We start from the raw sequence: 26,167 nt of genomic DNA, 5'->3' as shown, positions 1-26,167 counted from the left end.
CGCGCGCACCGTTCGCACTGCACGCTGATTGGCTCAGTCTTCTACCGAACCCCGGCTTCAGCCAATGCAGAACGAGCGCGAGCAGAAAAACAGCGCGGGCCCACTTCCCTGTTGTATTCGCGCGCGTTTTAGGATCCGGGTTTTATTTTTGTCCACAAATAAAGTGAAAAAAAAATCGCAGACGAAATAAAATCACAATACATTTTAAAATTAAATAAAAATAGGTGAATCTTAAAAATGAAAATACATGCACATTAAATGCATATAAAATAAAAAGACATACAACTTAAAATAATGTGTAACTTAAAATAGAAGAATCAATCAAGTTGGGTTGAAAAATGAATCTCATACTGGAAACATGAGAAAATGTCTAATCTTTATCTAAAGTAAATTTAGTCTAAGAAAACAAACAACCAACAACAACAACATTATTAAGAACCATTTGCCACAATTATTGGCACCCCTGAAGTAACTGAAGTAGGGGCAGACAACATGAAGACATTTTACTGCTAACATGATAAATTATGTGACAATATGCTTTTCGGAGCATCTAATTAGACTTAATGCAGAGAAGTTTCTGAAACATTAACAAAAACTCATTATTGTTGTAGGTTAATTATGTTTTACTTGTAGCACTACAGGTTCTGTTTTCTTTGTTCCAACTTTTCAGAAAAACAATATTGTGGTGCATATTGTGTATCGTGAAAATGTCTAAGTATCATGATGTAATATTTTTGACATATCATCTACCTCTAAACTCAAGCATATTTTGATTTGTATTTCACCTTTTTTCAAGTCTACCTGAATATTTATGAACTCTCAAGTAGTTCATGACTTCTTTTCATCGAGGTATAAATATGAGATGACACAGAGGCCAAATTCCCCTATGCCCAATCTAAGGCTGCATCCAAAACCACATACTATTATACTATACATACTACATTAAAGAATGAACTTCTACTGGTGGTGTACTATTTTCAACAAACTATTTAGCATGGTAGTATGCGTTTTTGGACGCAGCATCTCCAGACTCCAGACCTCAAGACCTCTGGTCCAACAGACTTTGGACCTATGTTCTGTGACTTTCACTGGTGTTCAACGTCATCACATCAAATTTGTGAGGTTGCATGCTTGCATACAGAAACGCTAATATGAGGGCACTTCACATTTTCAGGTTAATAATGACACCAAAATGTGCACATTTGCACAAGAATTGTGTAGTACTTACTTTGGAAGACGTTCTTTATTTATCCGTCATCACATGTGGTCTGCTATGAATTTTGGGCAACTCCATGACTAACATCTGCTGAAGCCTTCATACCTCCTTAAGGCCTAGGTGAATGGCAGAAGTAGACAGCACTATGGCCTGTGGACTTTCACGGTAGTGCACACATTAAGTCCTGCAAGTCCGGAGAGCAATATAGATTTAGACAGGGCAATGATCATTCATAAACATAGGGAAAATTAGAGAATACACTAATGAAATGAGATAAAAGTGTGTCAACCTTCAAAGATCAGGCTATGGCTATAAAAATAGCTACATGCCTAAAAGTGCCCATATCCATTGTTAGAGCTACACTTAGGCAAGTTTAAAACAACTGGAGCTGTTGTGAATATGTCTGGAAAAGTACACGTTTATACACACACTTATATGCCCAACAATTAGTTAGGAGGATGGTCAGGAAGGCAAAAATTGTCCAAGGATTACAATCCAAGATTTGCAGAAAATTATAGCATTTTTGGGTCCCCAAGTCTCTAAAACTACAAGATGCCACCTCCATGTCAACAAACTATTAGGAAGGCAAGACAGAAGAAAGCTTTGGTTTTTTCATTTAACCATAAATCTAAGCACCTGGACTTCACTAGACACTTCTGCAACTTTGACAGTACCTGGGTTCTGTGATCAGATGACACAAAAATAGAGCTTTCTGGCAACAAACACTAAAGGTGAGAAGGATGTTTGTACACAAACTCACCTAACCTCCGCTGTTAAGTATGGTGGTAGATCTGTGATGTTTTGGGGCTATTGTTCCCCCTAAGGCCTTGGGAATCTTATTGGGATACGTGGCATTGTGGATAAAGTACCATAAGATTTGAACCAAAAATTGATCTGCCTCTGCCTCTGGTTGGATCTTTGAGCAGAAATACGATCCAAAACATTTGTCAAAAATGCACATGAAAAATGGTTCAATGACCACAGAATCAACCTTTTGACATGGTCTCCAAGTCTCCAGACTTAGGGCTGGATTCACAAAAGCTTTCTTAAGAAAAAACTTGCAAAGGTTCTTAAGACAAACACTAAGAAGTTCATAAGACTGCTTTTAAATGCAATTCACAAAAACAAACCTTAAGAAGTTCTCAAATGTTCTCTTAAGATAATTGAAATTATTTCCCTAAGATTTTCTTAAGAAAACTTTATTGTTTGCTTTTGTAGCCCATGTTGCATTTTACAGCTTCCCATAAACGATGCAAGATACACTTTGAATTTGTATTAACTGTTATTTTCGTTATTTAGTTGAATCCACTCAGAGGAGCAAAATAGGAACAACGTCAAACCAAACGTTTAAAAAATTTAGCAAATAAGAACTAGAGGTGATGGTGGAAGAAATAGCTAACAGGAAAAAAATTCTCCTTGAAAAATACAATAATTGTGGGGTGATGGCAGACAGCGAGAGATGAGCAAGGTCAGCAGTAGCAGTGACAGCGTCCATATATAAATTTAGATGCTTACCTTTTCAACTCTTACGGCCTCAGACAAGTGTGAGGCTATCATAAGGTTAAGAAAACATTTAGGAACATATTATTCTTAAGAAAAGAGTTCATACAAAAAAGAGAATTCTTAAGAAGTTGTTTGAAAAAAAGATATAAAAAAAATAACTTTTTTCTTAATAATGAAGTCAAGAAAAAACACATTTAAGAAGATTTTCTTTCTTAAGACATTTTCATGAAGCCCCTAGACCCCTAAAACCTGTTGAGTGAGCTCAACAAAAGACTCCAAATGAGAGGACCTAGGATCTTGGCAGATCTGAAGAGATTCTATAGTGAGGAGGGGTCTTAGATTCCTTGATCTCCAATGTCATTAAGCATTGTAGGAGAAGACTCATTGCTGTTATATTGGCAAAGGGAGGTCGCACAAAGAACTAAATGGTGGGGTGCCAATAACTGTGCTAAAAAATACATATTTTTAAAAGGTTTTTCTTTTCTTAGACTGAATTTACTTCAATTAAAGGTTAGAATTTTGTACTAATCAACCGCAAAGATATTTCAAAACTTGTTTTATCCATCTTAACCAGGGGTAGCAATAATTATGTAGTTGACTGTATTATTTTCCAGCAAGGCTACCAGGTGCAAATCTTCCCTTAAAAAAGTAAACCTAAAAAGTTAGAAATTGTGGTGTCTTAAAATTTGTAATTATATCTTAACAATTCAACCTCAACTTAGTACAGAAGATTAATTCACTTGAAAATTTAAGACAGCACTTACTTTTTTAAGTTGCTTTAGGCCTAGTTTATTGAGTAGATAGGCTATAAGTAAACCTTTTAGTGAAATATTTATCTGATAAGCTAATGCAGCTTTGCATTTAGGTGTAATATCTCAATACATGCTCAGATCCACTTGCGCTTCAGAACTGCCTGAATTGACCATTTTGTATAAAGTCCTTTTACAAAGTTTCAGAATTCCAAGGGCTTGTCTGGGATCTAGAATTTTCCTCTGCTCCATTCTCACTGTATTTGATTTACTCCACCCCTCTAAACTCATTGGCTTTCTAAAGGCCTCATTAATCTCTTATTCTTTATGGTGGTGTCCAGCTCTCTCTGAGTCTTCCCATTTTGAGACTCACCCAGTGTGGAGTAACCCTCCAGTCGCTATGGTAAGTGTGTGAAGTGCTGTGAGATTTTCTGTTGCTACCTTTCTGTTCAGTCATAGCCTGCATTTGCCTTGTTTCTGAACTTCCTGTATCTTATGATGTTTTTCTCCAGTGGAGCAAGCACTGACAGATCTCAAAACCTTGGTCATTGTTCAGTACTAAATTATTATTATAACTACGAATTACAATACTTAATAAAATAATCATGAATAATCTTTTTTGGTCTTTAGGTGATTTTTAACAGCATGTGGACAGTGCTAGCCTTCACTGTGTCCACCACAGTCCTGCTGCTGACACACTCCTGCACTGCAGGTAACAAATTTACCTGAATTAAAATGTTCTGTAGGTGTAATAATCATGTTTATGTTTTATTTTGCCATGTAATACAGTTCTAGGCCATTTTTTGCAATAGTGCAGGACTCTTAATATCTAAAAATGCGATTCCTTTTGTCAGCAGTTTGCACAAAGACAGGCATTTGTAGTGCTTGCTAGTCCTAGCCTTGAGTTGTTGGAAGAAGAGGCTATTTAAAGGAGCTATTATATAATACATGAAGCTTTGAGTTTTTGGAGAAGGTGTTATGAAATGCATTTTTGTTATTTTTATCATTGTTATTATTATTATTATTATTATTATTATTATTAGCAGTAGCAGTAGTAGTAGTAATCGTAGTCATCATCTATAAAGTAGCCTAAACAAAATACAGTCAGGTCCAGAAGTATGACACAATTTTCGTAATTTTTCCTCTGTACACCACCACAATGGATTTGAATTGAACCAATCAAGATGTTATTGAAGTGTGAGTTTCAGCTTTGATTTAAGGGATTTAACAAAAATACAGCATGAATTGTTTAGGAATTACTGCCATTTTTACCTAGTCCATCTATTTTCACAGGCTCAAAAGTAATTGGACCGTTGACTGATAAGAAGTTTCATGGCCAGATGTGGCATGTGTCCTTGTTATTTCATGACAAATTTGGGAGATAAAATGTGTGGAGTTGATTCTAAGAATTGAATATGCCTTTGGTCTCTGTTCATGAGAACTCTTGATATGCGGTCCAAATAGGTGTTGATGCAAGTAAAGGGGGCCATCATTAGGCTGAAAAAACAAAACAAACTTATCAGAGAGACAGCAGAAACTCTAGAAGTGGGCAAACCAACAGTTTGGTACATTCTTAAAAAGAAGGAATGCACTGACAAGCTCAGCAACACAAAAAGGCCTGAAAGACCATGGAAGACAACTAAAGTGAATGATCGCAGAATTCTTTCCATGGTGAAGAAAAACGCTTTATAACATCTAGTCAATTCAATGACATTCTAAACCACAGGTAACACTCAAGAACAGAAAGGCCAGATTAGAGTTTGATAAAAACATCTAAAAAAGCCTGCCGAGTTCTGGAACAAGATTCTTTGGACAGATGAAACCAAGATGAACTAGTACCAGAATGATGAGCATGAGTATAGAGAAAAAAAGGAAGGGCTCATGATCTTAAGCATACCACATCATCTGCCAAAGATGGTGGAGGCAGTGTTATGGCATGGGCATGTATGGCTGCCAATGGAACTGTGTCACTGGTGTTTATTGATGATGTGACTGCTGATAGAAGTAGCAGGATTCAGTCAAAAGCTGCAAAACTGAGAGGACGGTATTTCACAGTACAGATGAATAATGAGCCAAAACATCATGAAAGCAACCCAAAACCTTCTTAAGGCAAAGAAATGGAATGTTCTTAAACAGCTGAGTCAGACACCTGACCTGAACCCAATTGAGCATGCTTTCACTTGCTGAAGACAAAACTGAAGGCAAAAAGACCCCCAAAAAAGCAGCAACTGAAGGTAGTCCTGCAGTAAAGGCCTGGCAAGGCATTCAGCGGAGAAAACTCCATTTGGTGATGTCCATGGTTTCCAGATTCAGGCAGTGATTAAATAGTCCTTGTTTTTATAATTAAGTTAGTCTGTCCAAATACCTTTGAGCCTGCGAAAATAGAGGGACTATGAAAAAATGGCTGTAATTCCTAAACAGTTAATGATAGTTTGGTTAAACACCTTGAATTAACACTGAAAGTCTACACTTCAATCACATCTTGATTGCTACATTTCAAATCCATTGTGGTGGTGTACAGAGGCAAAATTACAAAAATTGTGTCACTGTTCAAATACTTTTGGACTGACTGTATAAATTTGTAGTCCATTTTCAGGCGTATCTAGATAATTCCAGTAACGGTGGTTACGAGCGTTTCTCTGCCAGTCCATCTTGTCATCCCTGTTGGAGATGCTGAAGTTTCACAGGCTTGTCATTTATTAATGGCTGAAACTGTCAGCTGGGCAGAGCTTCAAAGCTGGAGACTGCATCCTGCTTGGCACACTTCTGACAGAGAGGAAGCCAGCCAGCTGCCACTTTCACTAAAAAACAAATGGTTATAAATCAATTCAAAAGGCCTTGAACAAGAGGGCCAGTGTTTTAAAGGCTGGCCAAGCAGTGACCGCACTGCTGTCTATCATATTTTTCAATAGGAGGAGCTGATGCATGTCAGGATCTCTCAGACGAGCCAAATTCTGGGCTTTTGATGGTCTTTGACTGCCCTGCTACTCTCACCATCCCGCTTTTATGATCTGTTCAATATCAACAGCAACAGAATTAGTCACAGTCCAGCCGGGGTAAATAAATCCCTGTTTTGAAGCAATTCAGCATGTCGCAGAGGCCACAGGAAGTCACCAAAAGCCATTGGCTCCGGAAACCTACACAGCCTAAAAGGGCATCAGCTCATCCCTCTTTTTCGCCCCTCACTATCTCTAAGTGACTTTAAGATGGGACTTTATATGGCTGAGGCACAAAAAGGCCCTGTGCTGGCTGAGCCTATTTTGAGCCAGAGAGCTATTTGTGATTGTGGAGCAGGAAGTAATGGGATGGAGCCAGAAATAGCAGCAGAGCTAAACTGGCAGATCAATAGAGGAATCCCTGAGATTTTGGCTGAGAGGGCTCATCTTTCACTCTAAAGTCACAACAAAACAAAACTTCTCTTTAGATTGAGAATTTTTATGGCACATTCGGATTTATTTACATTAAACAAAAAAAAAAACTAATTTGTAAAGTTTTTTTAAACAATATACATGTTTATTTGCAGGCTAAATAAGTGTATTAATGTGAAACACCTTGGGTTGGGTAGCCCTAAGACATACATGGACATTCAAATGCAGCACACATCTACTTAGCTGGCTCACAGTATCTGTGTCTTATAATAAAAAATAAATAAATAAATAAATAATAAATAAAAAAAACGGCCATGGCCAACATTAGTGTTAACATAATAAAGAAAGTCATTTGGAACATAGACTTATCTCTGTTTTTTCTTCTTCTGTTCTCTGTTTTTTCTTTTTGCTGTGACAAAGGGGTAACATTTTGAAGTTATACTGACCAAAGTTGAAAATGAATAATCAGTAAAAATAAAAAGTCTAGCCCATACTACACTCCGGTCAGGTAACTTCAATAACTTAAATAAAATTTATCAGTGTGAAGAAAAACAACAAAAATAATTATCAATGATGAGATGATTACCAAAAAATAAACAATAAAATAATCATAAAACCACTACACGTATCCTGCTTTCACCACACTGACCCTGGAGGCAAGACTGTATTTCATGGAAATCACTTAATTATTACTGCACCAATGTTAATATGGATTTTCTCTGTTATGTCTGTCTGTCTGTTTTTCTATTTGTTTGTTTTTTTTACTCCAGCAAAGTCAGAGCTGATAGTAACCACCATAAAGGTGAGCAGTTGTAAGCAGTCACAAAGAACAGTTTTGTGAACACATCTTCATTTATGCTCTTCAGTGAATTAACTGGTATATATGATGTGCTGTAAACATTCTCTCCCCATTAATGATCATGTTTCAACATTTAGCAAGATCCATACACCATGGCAAAGGGCTCCCAGTTAGAGGGCTATTGCATGGACCTGCTGTCTGAGTTAGCAAAGAAACTGGGCTTCAAGTATAAAGTTCATCTGGTGAAGGACGGTGCCTATGGCAGGTTGGATGACAGTGGAAGCTGGAATGGAATGATCGGAGAGGTGGTGAGAGGGGTGAGTGAGATTAGGCTCAAAGGATTCTAAAGGAAGCAAGGTGTCCCCAAACTTTTGATGAGCAATTTACGCTTTTGTTTGTGGGAATAAAGTGATGATAATAGTGCAGTTATTTGTATGTTTTTTAATTTATCTGTGGTCTCCAGGAAGCTGACCTTGCTGTAGCTCCTCTCACCCTGACTGCAGCCAGAGAAAAGGCTGTGGGAATGACCAAACCGTACATGCAGACAGGCATCAGCATCCTCCTGCGGCGGGACATCGTCTCACAGGATTCTGGCTTTTTTGACTTCCTCAGCCCATTCTCTGGAGAGACATGGTTTGGTATTCTCATTGCTTACATCCTGACTGCGGCCTGCATCTGCATCGTAGCAAGGTGGGGACATCTGTCTGTTCATACCAAGAATTAAACCCTTCCAACCATTACAATAAAAGTACACTGTCTATCCGAAGCTTGAGGAGTAGTATTTGAATTTCATGTCCTTTTTCATTTAAAGGGCCCATATCATGGACAGAAATTTTAAAGGCTATTTATTCAGTATGTAAAGGCTGTGTTAAAGTTTCATTCGCTCCCCAGTCAAAGCTAAACTAAGCTGAAAAAAATGGCCCATTTAGAATTTTGTGATGTCACAATAACCAATGCATTTACTTACATCCACTTATTCGGCCTGCAGCAGTGTAGCCCCACCCACTCAAATGAAGTTATAAACAGTGTTTCAGTCAGAACTGCTTTCTCAATGATACGCAATACAAGGAGAAAATCAAAATAGGTCATTTACATATATCTGTCTTAAAGGCACAAAACACAAACAGTCTGTTTAAGGAGGGATAGATCATGGTGTTTAATGTTTTTGATGAAACAAATGGAAAGCTAAAGGTGAGATATAAGACCTTTATGTAAGAAAAATCTCTGAAATGGTTTTGTTGAAAGGGTTGAATGCAGTGGTAACACTGTCACAAAAAATGTTACAGATATTTATATGTGTTTGATATTGTTTCCTCTAAATAAACCTGCCTAATCTTTAAAATGTTATTGCAAACCAACAGAGGAAACATCAAAGTGTAAGAAAATGTCTTTTTTTAATTGGAAAAACTGTACAATTCTACAGTTGTATGCAGAAGTTTGAACACCCCTTGACAAATTACATGTTTTGTTGATTTTCTTAGTGAAGTTAACACATCTCTACTAAAAAACAGATTTTTCCTGCAAATTTTAGCATACACTTTCTATTTCTTTGCTACGTTTGACACAATAGGATAAAATAAAACATAAAATATACGTTAAATTATGCAAACATGTAAACAGTAACTGTGCATTACAAAGTGTCTTCTCTGTAGAGGATATGTTGTATTCACTTAGAAAATCAACAAAATATCATTCGACCAGCGCCCACACTTTTGCATATGACCATACATGTATAACAAACAAGGAAAAGCCCCAACACACCTGATCCAGCTCATCAACTGATTATCGAGCACTTCATGAGCTGGATCAGGTATGTTTGTGGCAGAGAATACCTGAAACTGCAGAGCGTGGATCCTCAGGATGGGAGTTGAAACCCACTGGTCCAGACTTCTGATAGTCTGTTTTTTGTGTGTTCAGACTGAGTCCTAGTGAATGGAATCAGCCAGAGAATGAACACAACAACTTCACACTCCTGCACAGCTTGTGGTACACCGCTGGTGCACTCAGCCTGCAAGGTCAGCAACAGCAGTTTACCTCACACCTCTCAAATCCTTTTAAATATTTATACTACATTATATACAGTCTTGCACAAAACTTACACACCCCAGAAACTAACATTTAGAAAGCTATTTAATTGGGCAGTATGTGATTATTTGCAAAGAGAACACTAATATTAGAAAAAATACAAATACCTCTTGTGTCAGCCTAGTATTATTTTTAGTTATCATCCAGTACCTAGTTTGGCTGATTAATCCTTTGTTAAATTAAATCAGGTGCACTGGTGGTGGATTTTAACAAATGAGCGTTGTTGAGGAGAAATCTGGAACCAAACCTGTGTTCTTCTAACAGGCAGAAAAACACTTACTGCTGAGATTAGTGGTTTTAAACAAGTTGCTTAGATGCCTAAGACTTATAATCAACATATAGTTGACATACAGTTAAGCAAGACTTTTATATTATCTTATTTTGAAGTATGTGCCAAAATGCATGATTACCAAGTGTTATTGAACACTGAAATAAAAACATCAACATACTACAATGGTTTAGCAAATGAACCGATTTACGTGGTTCCCCTCTTACATCAAATGCAGTCAATCTGTCAATGTGTTTGGTGTTTGAAATTTCCTTCTTTGGTTTAGCATTGAAGCTACAAGGCTAATGCAGCTAACAAGCAGGGTTAATGCAAGAGGTCACAACACATGCAGGAGTAGACACTTACAACCACTAATTACACTGTTCCTAATGGAGGTATTTACAGAAAATATGGAAGAAGAATGTTTACCAGCTCCTTTAACACAAGGGTTAATCACTCAACCTCCTAAACCAAACAAAGATAGACTTTATATTGATAATTGGTGTCCTATATGTTTATTAAATAATGATTATAAGATACTTGCTCTAACAATTGCTAAGAGAATTAAGACTGTGTTCAATTATTGAAGAAATACAATCTGATGTGCATGTTTTTTTTCCAACTATTTTTTTTTGTTAATGTCTGTCACCATGTCGTCACTGCAGGGGCAGGCCCCCACCCCAAATCTCCGTCAGGTCGTGTGGTCAGCTGTACCTGGTGGCTCTTTGCTGTGGTGCTGCTGGCATGCTACTTTTCCAGCCTGAGCTCCAACCAAAGCTCAGACTCCTCCCACCGCATGATAAAGAGCTTTGAGGACCTGGCCAATCAGGATGTTATTGAATACGGAACACTGGCAGGCTCCTCTACACTCGCGTTCTTTAAGGTTTGTTTACTCTCTGTTGAGTACAAGCTGGATGAACCTCTCACTGAGCCTTAATTCATATTGGAGCTGGATTAGTTACACCTGAGGACTTACTATAATACTACTATAAGTGATATATGATAATATACTATAAGTGATTAGTGACAAGATGTGTGATTTTAATGCAGAATGAATCTGCAGTTTGTAGTTTTAAAAGTCCAACAATAACTGAGAAGTGGATGGCCCTCTGTGATTGGCCAAACCTGGAGCTGCCTCAATAACAGAAGTCCTGTTCAAATCCACCTCACTAATGGAATAACAAACCCTGCTAGTAGACACAGACATGTGGTGTTGCTATTGAGTGTAGCACCTATGACATAACACTATTGTGAACACTCAGGCTATGACATTTCAATCCAGGCCTTAGGAATTTGGGGAAATCCTAATACTTTATTCCAAACTATCAGCCAATCAAATCTAACACATTACATTGCACTACACAACATCTATTGGTAAAATGAATCAGCTCCAGGAGTGCTTTATTCACTTACATTTTAAAGGTGTTTCAGCCTGTTTTGTTGTTGGACTTTTTTGGGAGCAGAATTCGAATAATCCTTCTTACCGCCGCATCTATGAGCACATGGAGAGAAGGAAGAGTTTTGTGTCATCAATGGATGAGGGTGTTCAGAGGGCGAGGGAGGGAAACTTTGCCTTTATTGGGGAGTCCGTGTCCCTCGACCTTGCTGTGGCGCACTACTGTGAGCTGGTTCGAGCCCATGAGGTGATTGGTATGAGAGGCTACAGCATTGTAACCCCTCTGGGTAAGTCAACAGAGATTTTCATCAACACTGTGCAATAGATTCTTAGTTTAAATTTGGTTTAGAACAAGCAGCATACACAATATCTATAAAAAATATCACTAAAGGTCGCATTTCTACATTTCTAAGTCTTTAATACATACTTACATAAAACAAATCAAGATGTACACTCACTGAGCACTTTATTAGGAATACCTGTACACCTACTTGTTTATGCAATTATCTAATAAGCCAATTGTGTGGGAGCAGTGCAATGTGTAAAATCATGCAGATACAGCATGGTTGTTGTGAACATTACTTGAAGCTGCTGGGGAAATGGAAAGGGGAAAAAGTGTGATCTCAGTGATTTTGACTGTGGTATGATTGTTGGGCTAGTTTAAGTATTTATATCACTGCTGATCTCCTGCAATTTTCACACACAAGAGTCTCTGGAGTTTACTCTGAATGGTGCAATAAGGGAAAAACATCAAGTGAGCGGGAGTTGTGCGGATAGAAATTCCTTGCTGATGAGAGTGGTCAATGGAGAATAATTAGACTGGTACGAGTTGACAGAAATGTTACAATAACTCAGAAAACCACTCTGTACAATTGTGGTGAGCAGAAAAACATCAGAATGCACAATACATTAAACCTTGAGGCAGAAAGAATACAACAGCAGAAGATAACATTAGGTTCCACTTTTGACAACCAAGGACAAAAAGCTAAGGCTGCAGTGGGTACACGGTCCCCAAAACTGGACAGTTGAAGACCAGAAAAACATAGCCTGGTCTAATGAATCTCAATTTCTTCTGAGGCACACAGATGGTAGGGTCAGAATTTGGCACCAACAGCATGAATCCATGGACCCAACCTGCCTTGTGTCAACAGTCCAGGCTGGTGAAGGTGGTGTAAAGGTGTGGGTAGTGTTTTCTTGGCACACTTTGGGCCTGCTAATACCAATCAGTCTTTGCTTGAATCCCACAGTCTGTTTGAGTATTGTTGCTGACCATGTGCAACCCTTCATTGCCACAATTTACCCATTTTCTAATGTTTTTTTTTTTTTTCAGCTTGATAATGCACCATGTCATGAAGCAAAAGTAATCTCAAAGTGGTTTCTTAAAAACGTCAATGAGTTCAAAGAGTCCAACAGAACACCTTTGAGATGTGGTAGAATGGAAGATTTGCAGCATGAAAGTAGACCTAAAATCTACAGAAATTGATGCAGTCATGTCAATATCCACCAGAATCTCAAAGGAATGTTTCCAACATCTTCTGAAATCCGTGTCACAAAGAATTGAGTCTGTTTTGAGAGCGAAAGGAGGCCCTACCCAGTATTAGTACAGTGTTTCTAATAAAGTGATTGGTGAGTGTAAAATTCCTGCATTATAGAAATAGTTGGAATTTTTTTTTTGTTATTCAGTTTTGCGCTGGAGCTCTGAGGCTAATCTAGTAATGGAAGCTTATACCCAATAATTAGCATTATGCATATATAAAAATGGACAAAACACAGACCAAAAATTGACTTCAAGGTAACACATTTGTCCATTTTTATAGATAGCAATGTGTCATACCATGTCAGGAACTATATTAGCAAGACTATTTGAGATTACTTAACAACTCAATGCGGTTTGAGGCAAGTATTTGATGAATTAGACATGCAGTAGACATGCAGTTTACATGATGCTAATTGGTGAGATATAAGCTTTCACTATTCCTTTCCTACATTAACCATGTAGCAAAGGAAGTGAACTTCAGACACAAACGTCTTTGATGAACAACTACATTTGGGGTAAGGGAAAAATGATTTTTTTACCCAGGTTGTCCCTTTTAAATGAGTGGCATATAAATGACTTAGATGGCTTCTGTTTGATGTGTTATCAGAGAAGATGTATGTGAATGCCTGCAGGGTCCCCTTTGTTGAAGAACCTGAGTGTGGCCATCCTGCAGCTGAGTGAGGCTGGGGAGCTGGCCTATCTGCGTAGTAAATGGTGGGCCAGCAGCTGCATGGCTCATAGTGCTAAAGCATCATCATTAAGGGCCCATGGCATGAAGGGAATCTTCCTAGTGCTGGCTGTGGGCCTAGGAATCGGAGTGCTGCTGGCTCTGCTGGAGCTCACTTCCAAATCCCGCAGCAGTGCCCAGGAGCAAAAGGCAAGCAGTTCCAAACTATCTCTAAAGCATTCCAGTCATCCAGGACATTGGATATAGTAGTAATATTTTTTCATTAAAACAGACTTTCTTGTTTTCCATGATATGGGCCCTTTAAAGATTAAAGTAAGATGTAGTCCTTTAAAGATTGTGATTTCTAATACAGATTCCCTTGCCTTTTTGCTCCATGCAGAAATCCTGCTGCTCTGTTCTGACCCAGGAGCTGAGTCAGCGTTTGAGAACCAACAACACAAAAAGAGACCAGGAAACCTCAGACAAAAGCAAAGCTTGAAGGTTATTTGTTATTAACTTCAGTAATTACAACTTGACATCTCTCCCATTGCTTCTATTGGGAAACATGTGCATTATTACATGTGTAGTTCAATGTTCAAACCTTAATTAATAATAGAAAATGGATATTTTATACTTGTAAAAGCTTAAAGGGGCATTCCGGCCTAAAACTGAAGTGTGTGTGTGTTATGCAGTATTACGTAGTGCAGCATTATATTCCTAAACGTCACTGATTTTCACAATTTAACATTGTTTTCCTGTTTTCATTCATCTATGTTCTCTACTCAACTAAACCTCACTGCTAGCCTAGCCACTGGTCCACAGGTATCTCTTTCTTCAGCTGTTGAACAAAACCAAAAGAAATCTTTGATTCTATGTTTATTCAGCACAAATCTGACAGTCTTTTCAAATTTGTAAGTCTTTTTTGTCTTTTGAATAATCCATTCTCTCCTCTGTAATGATGTTTTGAAGGTATATGGCAGTATAGCAGTAACGTTAGCAATCTGCCTTCCTTTTGCACTTGCAGAATAAGAAATTCAAAATGCCAACCTTCAACAATCCACCCAAGGCTGTTTTTGAAATGTTGCTTGCACTGTAAAGACACTACATCAGAAGGAGTTTTTTTTCTCTGTAGAGACTACTGCATCACTGCTACAGGATGCAAGTAAGCATGTTTACAACAGATGTAGGGATGGATAGATGTTTCATTTGGGCCAGAGTGTCCCTTTAACTTTCTGACATAGAATGATGTTAACACTATATAGTTTAATTTGTATAGTATATTCACTTTTTATGCCTTTCTTAAGCAAATTATAGTGCGTGAAGGGATGCTAATCAGAATCTGTGAGAGGTGGGGTTATATTCAAGACTGACTACAATTAAGTAAAATCTTTTTTCTCTAATCTTGTGCTAAGCTATCTTTAGGCATTTTTGTAAGGACAAATATAATGCATTTCAGCAACAGAATGAATATTCAAATCATTTTACACAAGTTTGGATTTTTATCAAAAGTGGCTACATAAAGCTAAAAGATTACTCAAATGTCTTCAACAGAATCAAGAACAAAATTCAGACAGAACTTTTGTTAGTACATGCATGCTTTAGCTGAAACAATACATTCAAACTCATCATCTGAAAATACTTGCACTTTTGCATCACATAGCGTAAAAAATGGGGAGGAAAAAGCATCACTTCTTACAGCAAGAAAGAGGCAGAAGTTCTGGCACATTGTTATTAATGAATTAATAAACATAAATTAACCAAAAGTGTAAAACTACTGTGGTTGCGTGTACTCTATTACAGCACTACAGCTTCCACTCAGCAGTCTCAACACTAAAGCAGATCGATTACATGCGTAATTGCAAGCAGCTGTCCCTTGGATTACATTGGTAGCTGCAGCAGGTCAGGATTTTAATGTAAACAAGATGTTGTTGTCTAAAGGTTATGCTTAATGAGAGAGTTAGCTTCTCCTCAGGCATTTGGTGCAGTCAGTCAGTTTTTGCAGGATTACTTATCCATTTCTTTGCTTCATGTATGTACTTCTACAAAGTTGAGTGATCTGAAACACATATATACACACTTTCTTTATACACAATTTATGCATATATTTTTATATCTATAGCTCTCTCTCTCTCTCTCTCTCTCTCTCTCTCTCTATATATATATATATATATATATATATATATATATATATATAGCTTCACCATAATATGGACATAATATTATCCACGTAATAAATTTTAGTTTTCATTTCTATACTCACTTCAGTGAGGTTATGGTATATATTTGAAATACTCTAAATGTGGTAATGAACCAGCATTTAATTGTAGAGTCTTGCTTCAAAATGCATTACAGACCAAAGCAAAATAAATCATGTCAGACATTTTTCCATCTATTTGCAATATTATCACATTTACAACCAACAAAATTTTGGAGAAAAATAAATAGATACTTACATAACTGTGCGCACCCCACAAATAACACTTTGTTGAAGCACGTTTTACATTGATTACTGTAGTAAGTGTTTGTAATAGGGGTGTAACTGTACACAGAAGTCACAGTTCAGTATGAGTTTGGTACAATGGACAAAAGCAACAAAAATACCCAAATGCATAAGGCTAGGTTTCTTTTCATTTATTTTGAACAGACTGTAATGTTAGTGTTACATTTGTTCCACCTAGTGATGTTCCATTATATTTTTTTTATTTTGATTTTCTCTCAAATTCCCATTAAAGATGGAAAAATGTCTGACATTAAAAATGTCTGACATTAATTTCAGGTTTTACACCACAAAAATACTACAATTTCAGTAAAGGTGTGTAGACATTTTATATCCACTGTACATCAATATGCAGAGTGTAATGAAATTTTAAAACTCACCGCTGAAAAATAATGGCGAGTGACAGCGGATCTCCCTCATTTTTTGCTCAAACAAAGCATTCATTTCCCTCTGCAGCGTTCCCACAGTTTGCTGCTGGTTTTCGGGTAGCCGGCATGGCAGTGTGCTCAGGTCCAGGCTGTCCAGACTGCCCTCGCTGCTGGAGTCACTCTCAGAAAGGCCATGATTATTAGGAAGGTTAGGAGCAGAGGATTCCTGTGGAACGGGGCTTATGTTGTTTTGGGGTAGGGGATATTTCCAGACATCAGTCTTAAAGTTTTGTTGGGCATTTGGGGGGGATGGAGGCCGTCGTCTTGGAACACTGTGTGATCTGTGCAACTTAGATGGTGATTCTGTGGAAGACTGACTGCCTCTGTTGTGCAGGACGCGTCTGCTCCTTGCAGGAGTTGCCGGAATAGACAGCGACTCATTTGCTGGTTTTGCCTGAATGTCTACAGAACTCCTTAGTCCAAATCCACTTTTGCCAGTTGTTAGCCTTGGGCTTGATGGAGTCCATTGTTCACTGTGGTGCTTTGGATATCTGTTTTCTTTTGGATCAAACTTGAGGGATTTCCATTCTTTCTGGTGCCCTACACTTATACTTTGGCTTTTTGGCATCCAAATTTCAGTGCAAGTTTCTGGTTTTTGGTCTGATATTGGCTGAAGCTTGAAGGACGTATGTGCTCCCTGCAGACCTACATTTTTGAAAGCCCTATGTCTACTGGAAGAAGTAATTTCTTGGTCCAGAGCTGGCTGGTACCTCTCACATTCAGGCTCAGGATCTTTAAAGACATTTTCTGCCACTGAACATTGTTTAGACAGAGAAGGCCGCTCAGGTCGTTGTGGAGCAGGAACTTTTATTTCAGGTTCAAGTGAGTGTGTTGGGTCAGAATCAGCATCTTCTTTTCGGACTAATGGTGGCAAGTCGCTGGCTTTGGAAATAGCATCCTCCTGGTGACTTAGTTTGGCTTGGTTTGGACTCAGCTCAGGTTTCTCCTGTGGATCAAACCCCAAGTTGACATAATTTGAGGTGTTTTCTGACACTCCACAGCTATCAGTAGTGGAAAAGTGTCTCCTGGTTACCCCAAGCTTTAATTTGCTTTGGTCTTTTTGAGATGACGTACTCAGGTCTGAGCTTTCCCTTGAATCAAATCCTAAGTTGATGTATTTTGAAGATCTTCCCGATGCTCCCCAACTACCTGTATAAGTTGGGTTTTGACTTACCCCAACAGTTAATTTATTTTGTTGGGTTTGAACTGGTGGATTCACTTCTGGATTCTCCCTTGGCGTTCTTCCTGATTCTCCACATCTATTGATAGAAGACAAGTGACTCTGACTTAGCCCAACCCTTAGTTTGCTGTTGTCTCTTTGAGCTGTTGGATTAATTTCTGGGTTCTCTCTTGGATTAAACCCTAAATTGATGTAGTTTGAGGTTCTTTCTGATTCACCGCAACTGTCAGTAGAAGACAAGCGGCTCCGGGTTACCCCCAGCCTCTCCTCGGGTTCCTGGAAGCAAACCCTGTGGGATCTTTTCAAAGGCTCGCTTTGAGCTCCCCTGTGAAGAGACTGACATTGCGAAGCAGTCCTACTGTCCTGTGAATTCACATCATCACTGTAACGTCTGTTGAGGAAATCCTCTCGGCTGTAGGATTCCTGTGATACTTCCTTGGCCTTTGCTCGGCTCTTTCCAGCTCCAGATTTTTTCAGAAAATTTGGAGCAAATGATGTCCTTGTGCCATCCTCAGATGTTTGCATTAAATTTTTCTGGATGAGCTGTTTTACAGCATTGCTCGATTTGTTCTGTGAAAATGTAGGTTATAGATACATCTTATTAACACATTAAGCACTAGGGGTGAAATCAGTGTAACACAGTATCACAATACCATGGGTAAAAAATAATATGAATAAACAGAGGCCCAACAATCAATGCGGTACTGTTTTGTTTGCAATGTTGTACATGTTTTAATGCTACATTCACCTGCTATTACAAATGGCTCTGAATAAGACATGTAAATGTAGGGGAAAGTTTTTCAGTGTTGCTTTGTCTACTTGGTCAGTGAAACAGACCAAGTACCAGTTAGACCAGTTAATTGAGATTAACTGAGTGTAAAAATTTTTAGCTAAAACAGAAAATGTTCTTTTTGAGGAATAATTTGCAGTGAAAAGTAATAATTTGCAATATATCATGTCATACATACAAATATTTACAAATCACAATAGAATCATATTCTAGCTAATGTATTGTGATAGTAACATAACATGGGGCTTTTATGGGGCAATTCGTACCTCTGTCAGGTACTGATCTCAAGTACTAAATAAAAAGAAAAAAATCAATTTGCCCACCTTTCCAGTGATATCATTAATGGCAACATGAACAAAGATTGAGGCCTCTTCCATACCTTCCAAATAGACATGACGATAGCCTGCACAGATAAGTTGACAATTTAAACCCAACACTGTTTTGCAAAGTATCTTATCTTTAACAAAATTGCAAAATTTTCAAAATTGCAGTAAATACAAGAATGTATCTGGAATATCCTGATAAAAAGGAACAGTGAAGTACCTGGCATCATGCTTGTGAAAGCTATGGTTCTTTGTCCAATGAAATCTCGCCCAATTGGATCGTGATCCCAAACCATGAAGCGCACAAGTGCTATTTTAGGCATGTGCAGAGTAAACACCAAGGTTTCCTCCCACATGGGGTTGAAGCCTGTTAATGAAATATGTGTCTGCATCACTACTGAAAGCTCATACTACTGAATGATTAATGAACATTAAACCACATATAAATACACTGGATTTATACAACACATATTTCCAACCACACAATCTGATTGAAAAGTGTTCTATCTGTATTGTAACATTGTTGTCTTTTCCACCATACCGGTATCATTCCACTGACAAGTCAAAGTCAACTTTATTGTAACAACAATGGCTGCTTTACTGTAAGCTAATTGTAAACCATGATTTAGAAACTACAAATATAGAAGTATTACAAAAGATAACATTTGACTTGCAGCCTGTTTTTCAGTCAGATTTGGAAGAAGAGAGTAACATTATTTTTTAAACTTTGGTAGTTAAGATGTTATTATTAGAATGCAACAATGGCTAGGTTTCAATTAACATATCGCAGCACATCCTCGTATCTCCATTTTTGTAGTTTTTCAGGTTTTGGCATAATTTGAAAATGCGTTTTTTCCTTTATTGTGTGTAATTTCTGCACTCAAAAAATTAACCAGTGGGATTGTTTGACTTACAAACCTAAAATATGTCGAAGTTAAATAAATGAATTGTATTCTCTTTAAGTAAATTGTTCATGTAAAAGAGACAAAAATTAATGAAAGTAAATGAAAATGAAAACTCATTTTCACCCAAATAGAAACCCAAATAAATAGCACTGAAATATTTCTATTTTGTTTCACAAAAAAATTGAATTTTATGTTGAGGTAACAAAGTCTGTGTATTTAAAGTATTTTTGAGTATGTGCACACTTTAGGTGGATATATTTTTTTGCCTGTAAAAAAGACGTTTTTCAAAATGAACACTGTAAATGCAACTAAAGTCATATGTGTGATCAAGTGGCTCTGTTTTTGCCTAGTCATAGAGACTGACAAGGAAATTAAAACATGAAACATGATATTAGACTGTAAAAGAGCATAAGGTGCCTGCCACCAAAATTTCCTGGACCTGTCGTGATGTTGTGCTCTTACAGTGTAAAATTTAAATACAATAAATTAAACAAAATTGAGAATCGTATTTGCTCAACATCTCTAAATTTCTCAGCCCATATTGCTCAGAAGAGTTTTACAGAAACGGAATGTGAAGTTTTATTGTCTTGTACTGAGCTGATGAAAGCTTGACCTAATTTCATGATTTTTTTTTGTTTTATATTTCAGCTATTTCAACTTGAATTTAATTCGACAGCTGGATGGAAATCTGGCTATAGTTACTTTGTTGCACAGCAACACCCCACTTGTGGTAGAACTTTTTTTTCATGGTGAGACTGTTTTATAAAAGCAATAGAATACTTAAGGCCGTGTGTTATTATGTATAGAGAAGAAAGGTTTGCAGTTCAATTATATTTTAATCTTAACAGTTATATGGCTCAGCAAGATATTCTGCTGTTATATTAAAATCATATTTACAGTACGATTCACAAAAGTTTAAAATATTTTTTAATGCGCTATCAGTAAATTCACTACGGCAGTATAAATGGCGATTAAAAATGTCACAACCAGCAGATGATGAATGTTTGCACTTTGCCTCCCTTATAGCTGAGGTGATCTACTGTGACCAAATCACAGCTGAGATGTTGCTCACCAACTCATTCCCTCTCCTGTCCTATTGCTTAATTGTCATCTTGGTCCAACACTCACCATTATCATCCACTACCCTCGTCTGCTCCTTATTGCAATCTACAGGAAGACCAATAATCTCCACTTCGACAAAGGGGTCTATAATCTGCAGGGAACAAAATATGTCAGTAGGTACAGAGATTTTTAAAGTACCTAAAAATCATTTGCTCCAATTATTATCAACGTACCTCTCCTCTGTCCCCTAACATGGAGTCTTTTGGCTTAGGTAGCTGCTGGCCACTAATTATTTTCAATACTAACTGTGTTTTTCTGTGTCCTGGTAATGGATCAGTCAGCATAGGGTTAAAGGCACCTGAAAGCATCCCCATTCAATAGGCAGATGAACAAATATTTATATATATAATTAAATAAATGAATATATATATATATATATATATATATATATATATATATATATATATATATATATATGTGTGTGTGTGTGTGTGTGTGTGTGTGTGTATATATATATATATATATATACACATAGATTAGTAGAATTATATAAAATAGAAAAACATTAATATTTAATGAGTATTAATACTCACCTTTGCACATGCATTTAGGCCTCAGTACATATCCACAGTTTCCATTGGCAGCAAATTTGGCTCTGTTCAGTTGCAGCATTCGGCCTTCTGTTTGGTAATTCAGTGCGACTACAAAGTCAAAATAGACCCATGAAGATGTGTCATGATTTTGTTAGCATCTGCATACTCTCTATGTTATGACTCTGTGTTGAGTTACTAGCAAATAATAAATGCTGAAAGCGGAAGGGGTGAGGACCTGCTGTGAAAACAATTCACACCTCTACACAAAAACAGATAAACACAAAGACAGGGATGAAAGGCCTTAACATACATAATGATTTTAGCACTTCTTGTAATTCTAATTACAAAATGGTAAAAAGCATGTATAACAATGCCGCAGTTTTAGAACATTTAGTTTACTACAGGGCATGATAACAATGATTTTCTTAAATGTCATTAATTTTTCCCATAGATAAAAACATCTTAGACATTCGTTTCTTATTTGGGCAAGATACTGACTTCAGAATTTAATAAAAATATTATGAATAAGGGTTAAGTGTCTTTATGTGTGCTAATCTCTTGTACAGTATGCCTACTTTGTTGAGGTATGTGTGTGTATATATACAGCCAAATTAGCTATCCCATTGGTTAGGCCTTCAGCAGCTGGACTTTTGACAGTCCATTCTTCTGGGGCAGATTTCCACAGGTTTCTGGAACATGGGCAGGGATTTGGCTTCTAATCAGCTACAAGAGCATAGTGAGGTCGGGTACTGATGTTGAGCGATAAAGGCCTGGTTTGCAGTAGCCATTAAAATTCCCCAAACTATTGCCACAAAGTTAGAAGCAACAGTTCTCTAGAATGTCATTGTGTGCTGTATCATCAAGATTTACTTCCACTGGAACTAAAAGGTCCATGTAAAACAGCCTTAGATTATTATTCCTCCTCCACCAAATTTTACAGTTGGCACTATGCTTTTGAGCAGGTAGCATTCTCCTGCATCTGTCAGACTGCAAGCGCCAGGTGTCATTTGTCACTCCACATTTTTCCAGTCCAATGGCAGTGTGCTTTACACAACTCCAGCTGACGCTTTGTGTTGTGCATGGTGAATTTAGACATGTGTACAGCTGCTCTGTCATGAAAACCAAATCCATGAGGCTTCAAATGAACAGTTCTTGTACTAATGTTTCCAGAGGCAGTTTGGAACTCATTAGTTGCATTTGAGGGAAGATTTCTGCCCACTATACACTTTAGTGCTTAGTAATCCCACTCTGTGAACTTGTGTGGCTTACCACTTTGCAGATTATTATTATTATGAAGTATAGACATTTATACTTCATAATAACAGCAATAACAGTAGACTGAGGCAACTCTAGCTGCCAGAATGACCCAGTGTGACCTTCAGTATGACCCAGTCTCCTGCCAATGTTTGTTTATGCAGATTTTATGCACCCATTAGTTATGATGTGGGTGAAGCGTGGCTATGTTCTATATTTATATTGTTATATTATTTTGGGCACACTAACAATGTAGTGCATCAGTGCTTATTTCAGGGCTTAGAAACATGCATAAGCAATGAAATGCAAAAAATAAGCAAAATAAACTTGTAAAGAATTAAACAAAAATGGATACATCAATAAATGAAAAAGAATGAATCATACCCAAATGACATCCTGCATTCCAGAATGGCTGGGGGTTGAAGTTGCTCGAGTCTACGCGGTAGTTGGAAGGATAAACACGTAGGAGTTGCCGCTGGTTGAATCGCACTAACTGAGCTGGTTTAAACTGTAGGATCTGATTGGTGATGCTTTCATTCAGTGAAGACACCTGCCAGCTGGACATATACGCTATAATACAAACAGAAGTCCATTAAAAAGTAAATAGTTTACTGAATAAGAAGTTTGGTATTATTTGTCATATTAATAATATTTGTGTTATTTAACTCAATAAAAACATATTATTCAATTATTTAAACTAGACACCAAACGGTATTATGATGTTATATTCAATGTTTTAATAATTTTTGTAAGAAGACGTTATTAATGATAAATAATAATCTATTTATAATGATTTCTTGTTCCAGATTTGTTCTGGATATATTTTTTTCTAACTTGGTGTTATATAGCGTCCTAGTCAGTTATACTGCTCTTTTCACCATTCCTTTCTACTAATTAGCATCACGTTATAATAATTTTTTACATGCTGCCACCAAACTAGGTGTCATATTGTTGAAAACAGTGATACCAAACTTTTAAATGTTAGTGTAACAGTACTTGAACACAGCTGTAGTAGAATCATTCTGCACTTACCCTGAGTTTCAATATCATGGACCCGTACTGATTTGGTGTATTTTACCAGGTCAGAGAGGGCCCGAGACAGCCTCATTGTCTTCCTACGTCTGCAGTTGATCACAAAAAACAAAAAAATCCAAAATACATATACATGTAATTTTAATGTTGTAAACCTGGCAGAGGCCCAGACCGTTTCTTCAGTTTCATTATCTACAGTGACAATCAGACATTTGGACACACAAACCGCAAAGAAGAGCTTTACCTACCCTATATTTTTTCTTGATTTCTATTTTTTACATTTAAAGTCCCAGAAAACACTGTGTAAAATACTAAAAGGTCTGCATCAAACTAAGATTGTGTTGTTTTAAATATCTAACAAAGTTATGAAAAAAAAAGGACAGAAACATAATAAAACATGGCTTAAAAATCACTTGTCAGGCATTTGCTTCTCTGAGAACTGTCTGGGGGTGGCCTAATATTCTGATACATAAGCCTGATTAACATCCCTCTGTCCACTCCCAGCCTGCTATGAAAATGCAGTGAGAAGCAAAGCTGTCCATCCCTATATAATCTATCTGTAGATATATTCATTTAAAAGTGGACGTTTGGAGTAAAAGTTTGATAAATGCGCTACTAATAGTGGTGTACTACTTTAAAGGGGAACTCCACCGATTTTGCAAAATTACTTAACCGTTTAGATGTGAACAAAATCATTCAGAGTGGTTTGGTGTGAGATGCGCCTTTCTAGAGATATTTACTGAGCCGAAATTGTTCACCGTAGTACTAGGAACCAGACGCCCGTATGCAAAACTCATAGTTTATGTGAGTAACGTTATTCATCAGAGGAGCTGTTTTAGATCACAGTTGCACCTCGCTGTCCTACCCCATTAGTCGATGAGCTGAGTTGCAAGTAGTTTGCTGTTGACACCGTCAATTTCCATTCACCCTGGATTCTTCTGCTTCGGCGCCGGCGGGTGTTGTATATGATTCAATTACCCCTTAAAATTAATGTTACCTTTGACAAATCAGGTCCTCGGGCATGCACATTTGCAACAACTGAATAACTCCAACCAACTACGGAAAGCGAAAAAGTTCAAAAAAAGATTGAACGGCCTATAATACTATAATGGTGAACAATTCTGACTCTGTAAATTTCTCTAGAAAGGCGCATTTCAAACTGAACCACTTTGAATGATTTTGTTTACACCTAAACCATTGAATGATTAAGTTTGCGAAATCAGTGGAGTTCCCCTTTAACATACAATGTAGTATGTTAGTATGTGTTTTTTGTCTCTCAGACTAATACAAATCTGCCTCACTGATGTAAGTCACAGGTCTATAATACGTTTATTGATGGTCTCAACTCTTTTCAACAAATGCTGAGCGTGGTGCAGTGACTAGTGGATGGGACTGGTCCTTGTACAAAGAGAAGCAGCATAGTTGTGGGCAGGTCCATTTGACACTGATATAAATTAAAAAAAAAAAAAATTAAAAAGTGTGGGAACTGGCACGGTTTTCTAAGAGAGAGAGAGAGAGAAGTCTCCTAGGCTTTGAAATTTGTAATGTGAACTTTGAAGGCCTAAATGATAATGTAAGGAGCAAATGTATGTTTTTTTTTCATTGAATGAGAATACAAGCATTCAATTTCAATCGAGTGAAGTACAAATCATCCAAAATAACACTCAAGTACAGTAACAAAGTACAAATACTGAAGTGTTTTCTACTCCTGGTGGATGAAAGGCACAGAAATCCACTTTCAAATGTATGTGCATTAGTGTGGACAATGCCTAAATTTCACTAAGTTCTAAATGAAAACTACTTCTTTCAGCAAAGAAAATGTGTATTTTGTTAGTTTAAAAGTTTTGTTTTCGAAATAAAGGCATCAACTTATTATTCATATAATTAACTGAATGTAATTCAGTTTTATTTGTCTACATTTATATAGTTCTAGCATTTATGCATTAGTCTTTAGATGAAAATGTCTTTAAGATCCAAAAACACAATCAATTAGGTCAAAATGTTTGATTGCTGTCATATATTGTGGTCTACTTACTTCCCGTAGTTGATAACTTTGTTGGGATTACCGCTGGGGATTTCCTGATCTGTGTCTGAGTCACTCAGAATGGGCCGCTTTTTCGACTTCACCCTTTTTTTCTTCTAAAATAAAAATTGGTAGACATAAGGTTTTACTACCAGATCTCAAGATTTCACAATTGGAGATATTTCATTGTACCAGAGAGGAGTGTAAAAATGCATCAAGCTGAAGGTGGCAATTAATTGCCTTTAATTTGGAATTGATTATGATTAATAGTAATATAATAATATTCAATATAATATGTATATAATATTTTTTACCTATAGATAAAACAAGTCTCTCTGTCTATTTCTCAAATATTTGGTACTTCTGAATTTTACTAAAATAATTGGATTGTGGTAAAATATAAGAATTCACAATGCATTGAATCGTTTCCTAAAGAATCATTATGAAATTGAACTGTGAAACTGTGGGTTTAAATTTGAAGCTAACACACTG

The 26,167-nt window shown here is 37.1% G+C and overlaps 2 protein-coding genes across 3 annotated transcripts in view; one reads left to right on the top strand and one right to left on the bottom strand.

The window, feature by feature from the left end:
- Positions 1–3,803: 3,803 nt before the first annotated feature.
- Positions 3,804–15,359, top strand: si:dkey-183j2.10 (probable glutamate receptor). Of its 2 annotated transcripts, none has more exons than XM_036559857.1 (10): positions 3,804–3,871; positions 4,099–4,180; positions 7,607–7,638; positions 7,773–7,952; positions 8,099–8,325; positions 9,553–9,650; positions 10,654–10,871; positions 11,452–11,671; positions 13,554–13,795; positions 13,987–15,359. In XM_036559857.1, the coding sequence occupies exons 1-10, from the start codon at positions 3,869–3,871 to the stop codon at positions 14,008–14,010; spliced, it is 1,326 nt and encodes a 441-aa protein (XP_036415750.1). In that variant the 5' UTR covers positions 3,804–3,868; the 3' UTR covers positions 14,011–15,359. The 2 variants fall into 2 exon arrangements, with proteins under 2 accessions (XP_036415750.1, XP_036415749.1); XM_036559856.1 differs by having other exon boundaries at positions 13,554–13,798; positions 13,989–15,359.
- Positions 15,360–16,454: 1,095 nt separating this feature from the next.
- plch2b (phospholipase C, eta 2b) overlaps positions 16,455–26,167 on the bottom strand; it is a 29,830-nt gene continuing 20,117 nt past the window's right edge. The window contains exons 13-22 of the mRNA XM_036560157.1: positions 25,688–25,791; positions 23,653–23,741; positions 23,005–23,190; positions 21,367–21,474; positions 21,007–21,131; positions 20,840–20,924; positions 19,027–19,173; positions 18,807–18,886; positions 17,811–18,263; positions 16,455–17,459 (exon numbers count right to left, since the gene is read on the bottom strand). Coding sequence (XP_036416050.1) covers positions 16,455–17,459; positions 17,811–18,263; positions 18,807–18,886; positions 19,027–19,173; positions 20,840–20,924; positions 21,007–21,131; positions 21,367–21,474; positions 23,005–23,190; positions 23,653–23,741; positions 25,688–25,791 — 2,382 coding nt within the window. The remainder of the gene's footprint in view (positions 17,460–17,810; positions 18,264–18,806; positions 18,887–19,026; positions 19,174–20,839; positions 20,925–21,006; positions 21,132–21,366; positions 21,475–23,004; positions 23,191–23,652; positions 23,742–25,687; positions 25,792–26,167) is intronic.

Source organism: Colossoma macropomum, unplaced genomic scaffold (genome assembly GCF_904425465.1).
Source record: "Colossoma macropomum unplaced genomic scaffold, Colossoma_macropomum, whole genome shotgun sequence".
In the NCBI taxonomy this organism is placed as follows: Eukaryota; Metazoa; Chordata; class Actinopteri; order Characiformes; family Serrasalmidae; genus Colossoma; species Colossoma macropomum.
Note: the sequence above shows the minus strand (reverse complement) of the source record. Positions and strands in the feature narration are given on the sequence as shown.

What these genes read in the sequence shown, in the direction of transcription:
- si:dkey-183j2.10 (XM_036559856.1), top strand. An exon ending in TGGTGCACTCAGCCTGCAAG is followed by an intron (nt 9,651 to 10,653) that starts GTCAGCAACAGC and finishes TCGTCACTGCAG; the next exon opens with GGGCAGGCCCCCACCCCAAA. An exon ending in CAGCATTGTAACCCCTCTGG is followed by an intron (nt 11,672 to 13,553) that starts GTAAGTCAACAG and finishes GAATGCCTGCAG; the next exon opens with GGTCCCCTTTGTTGAAGAAC.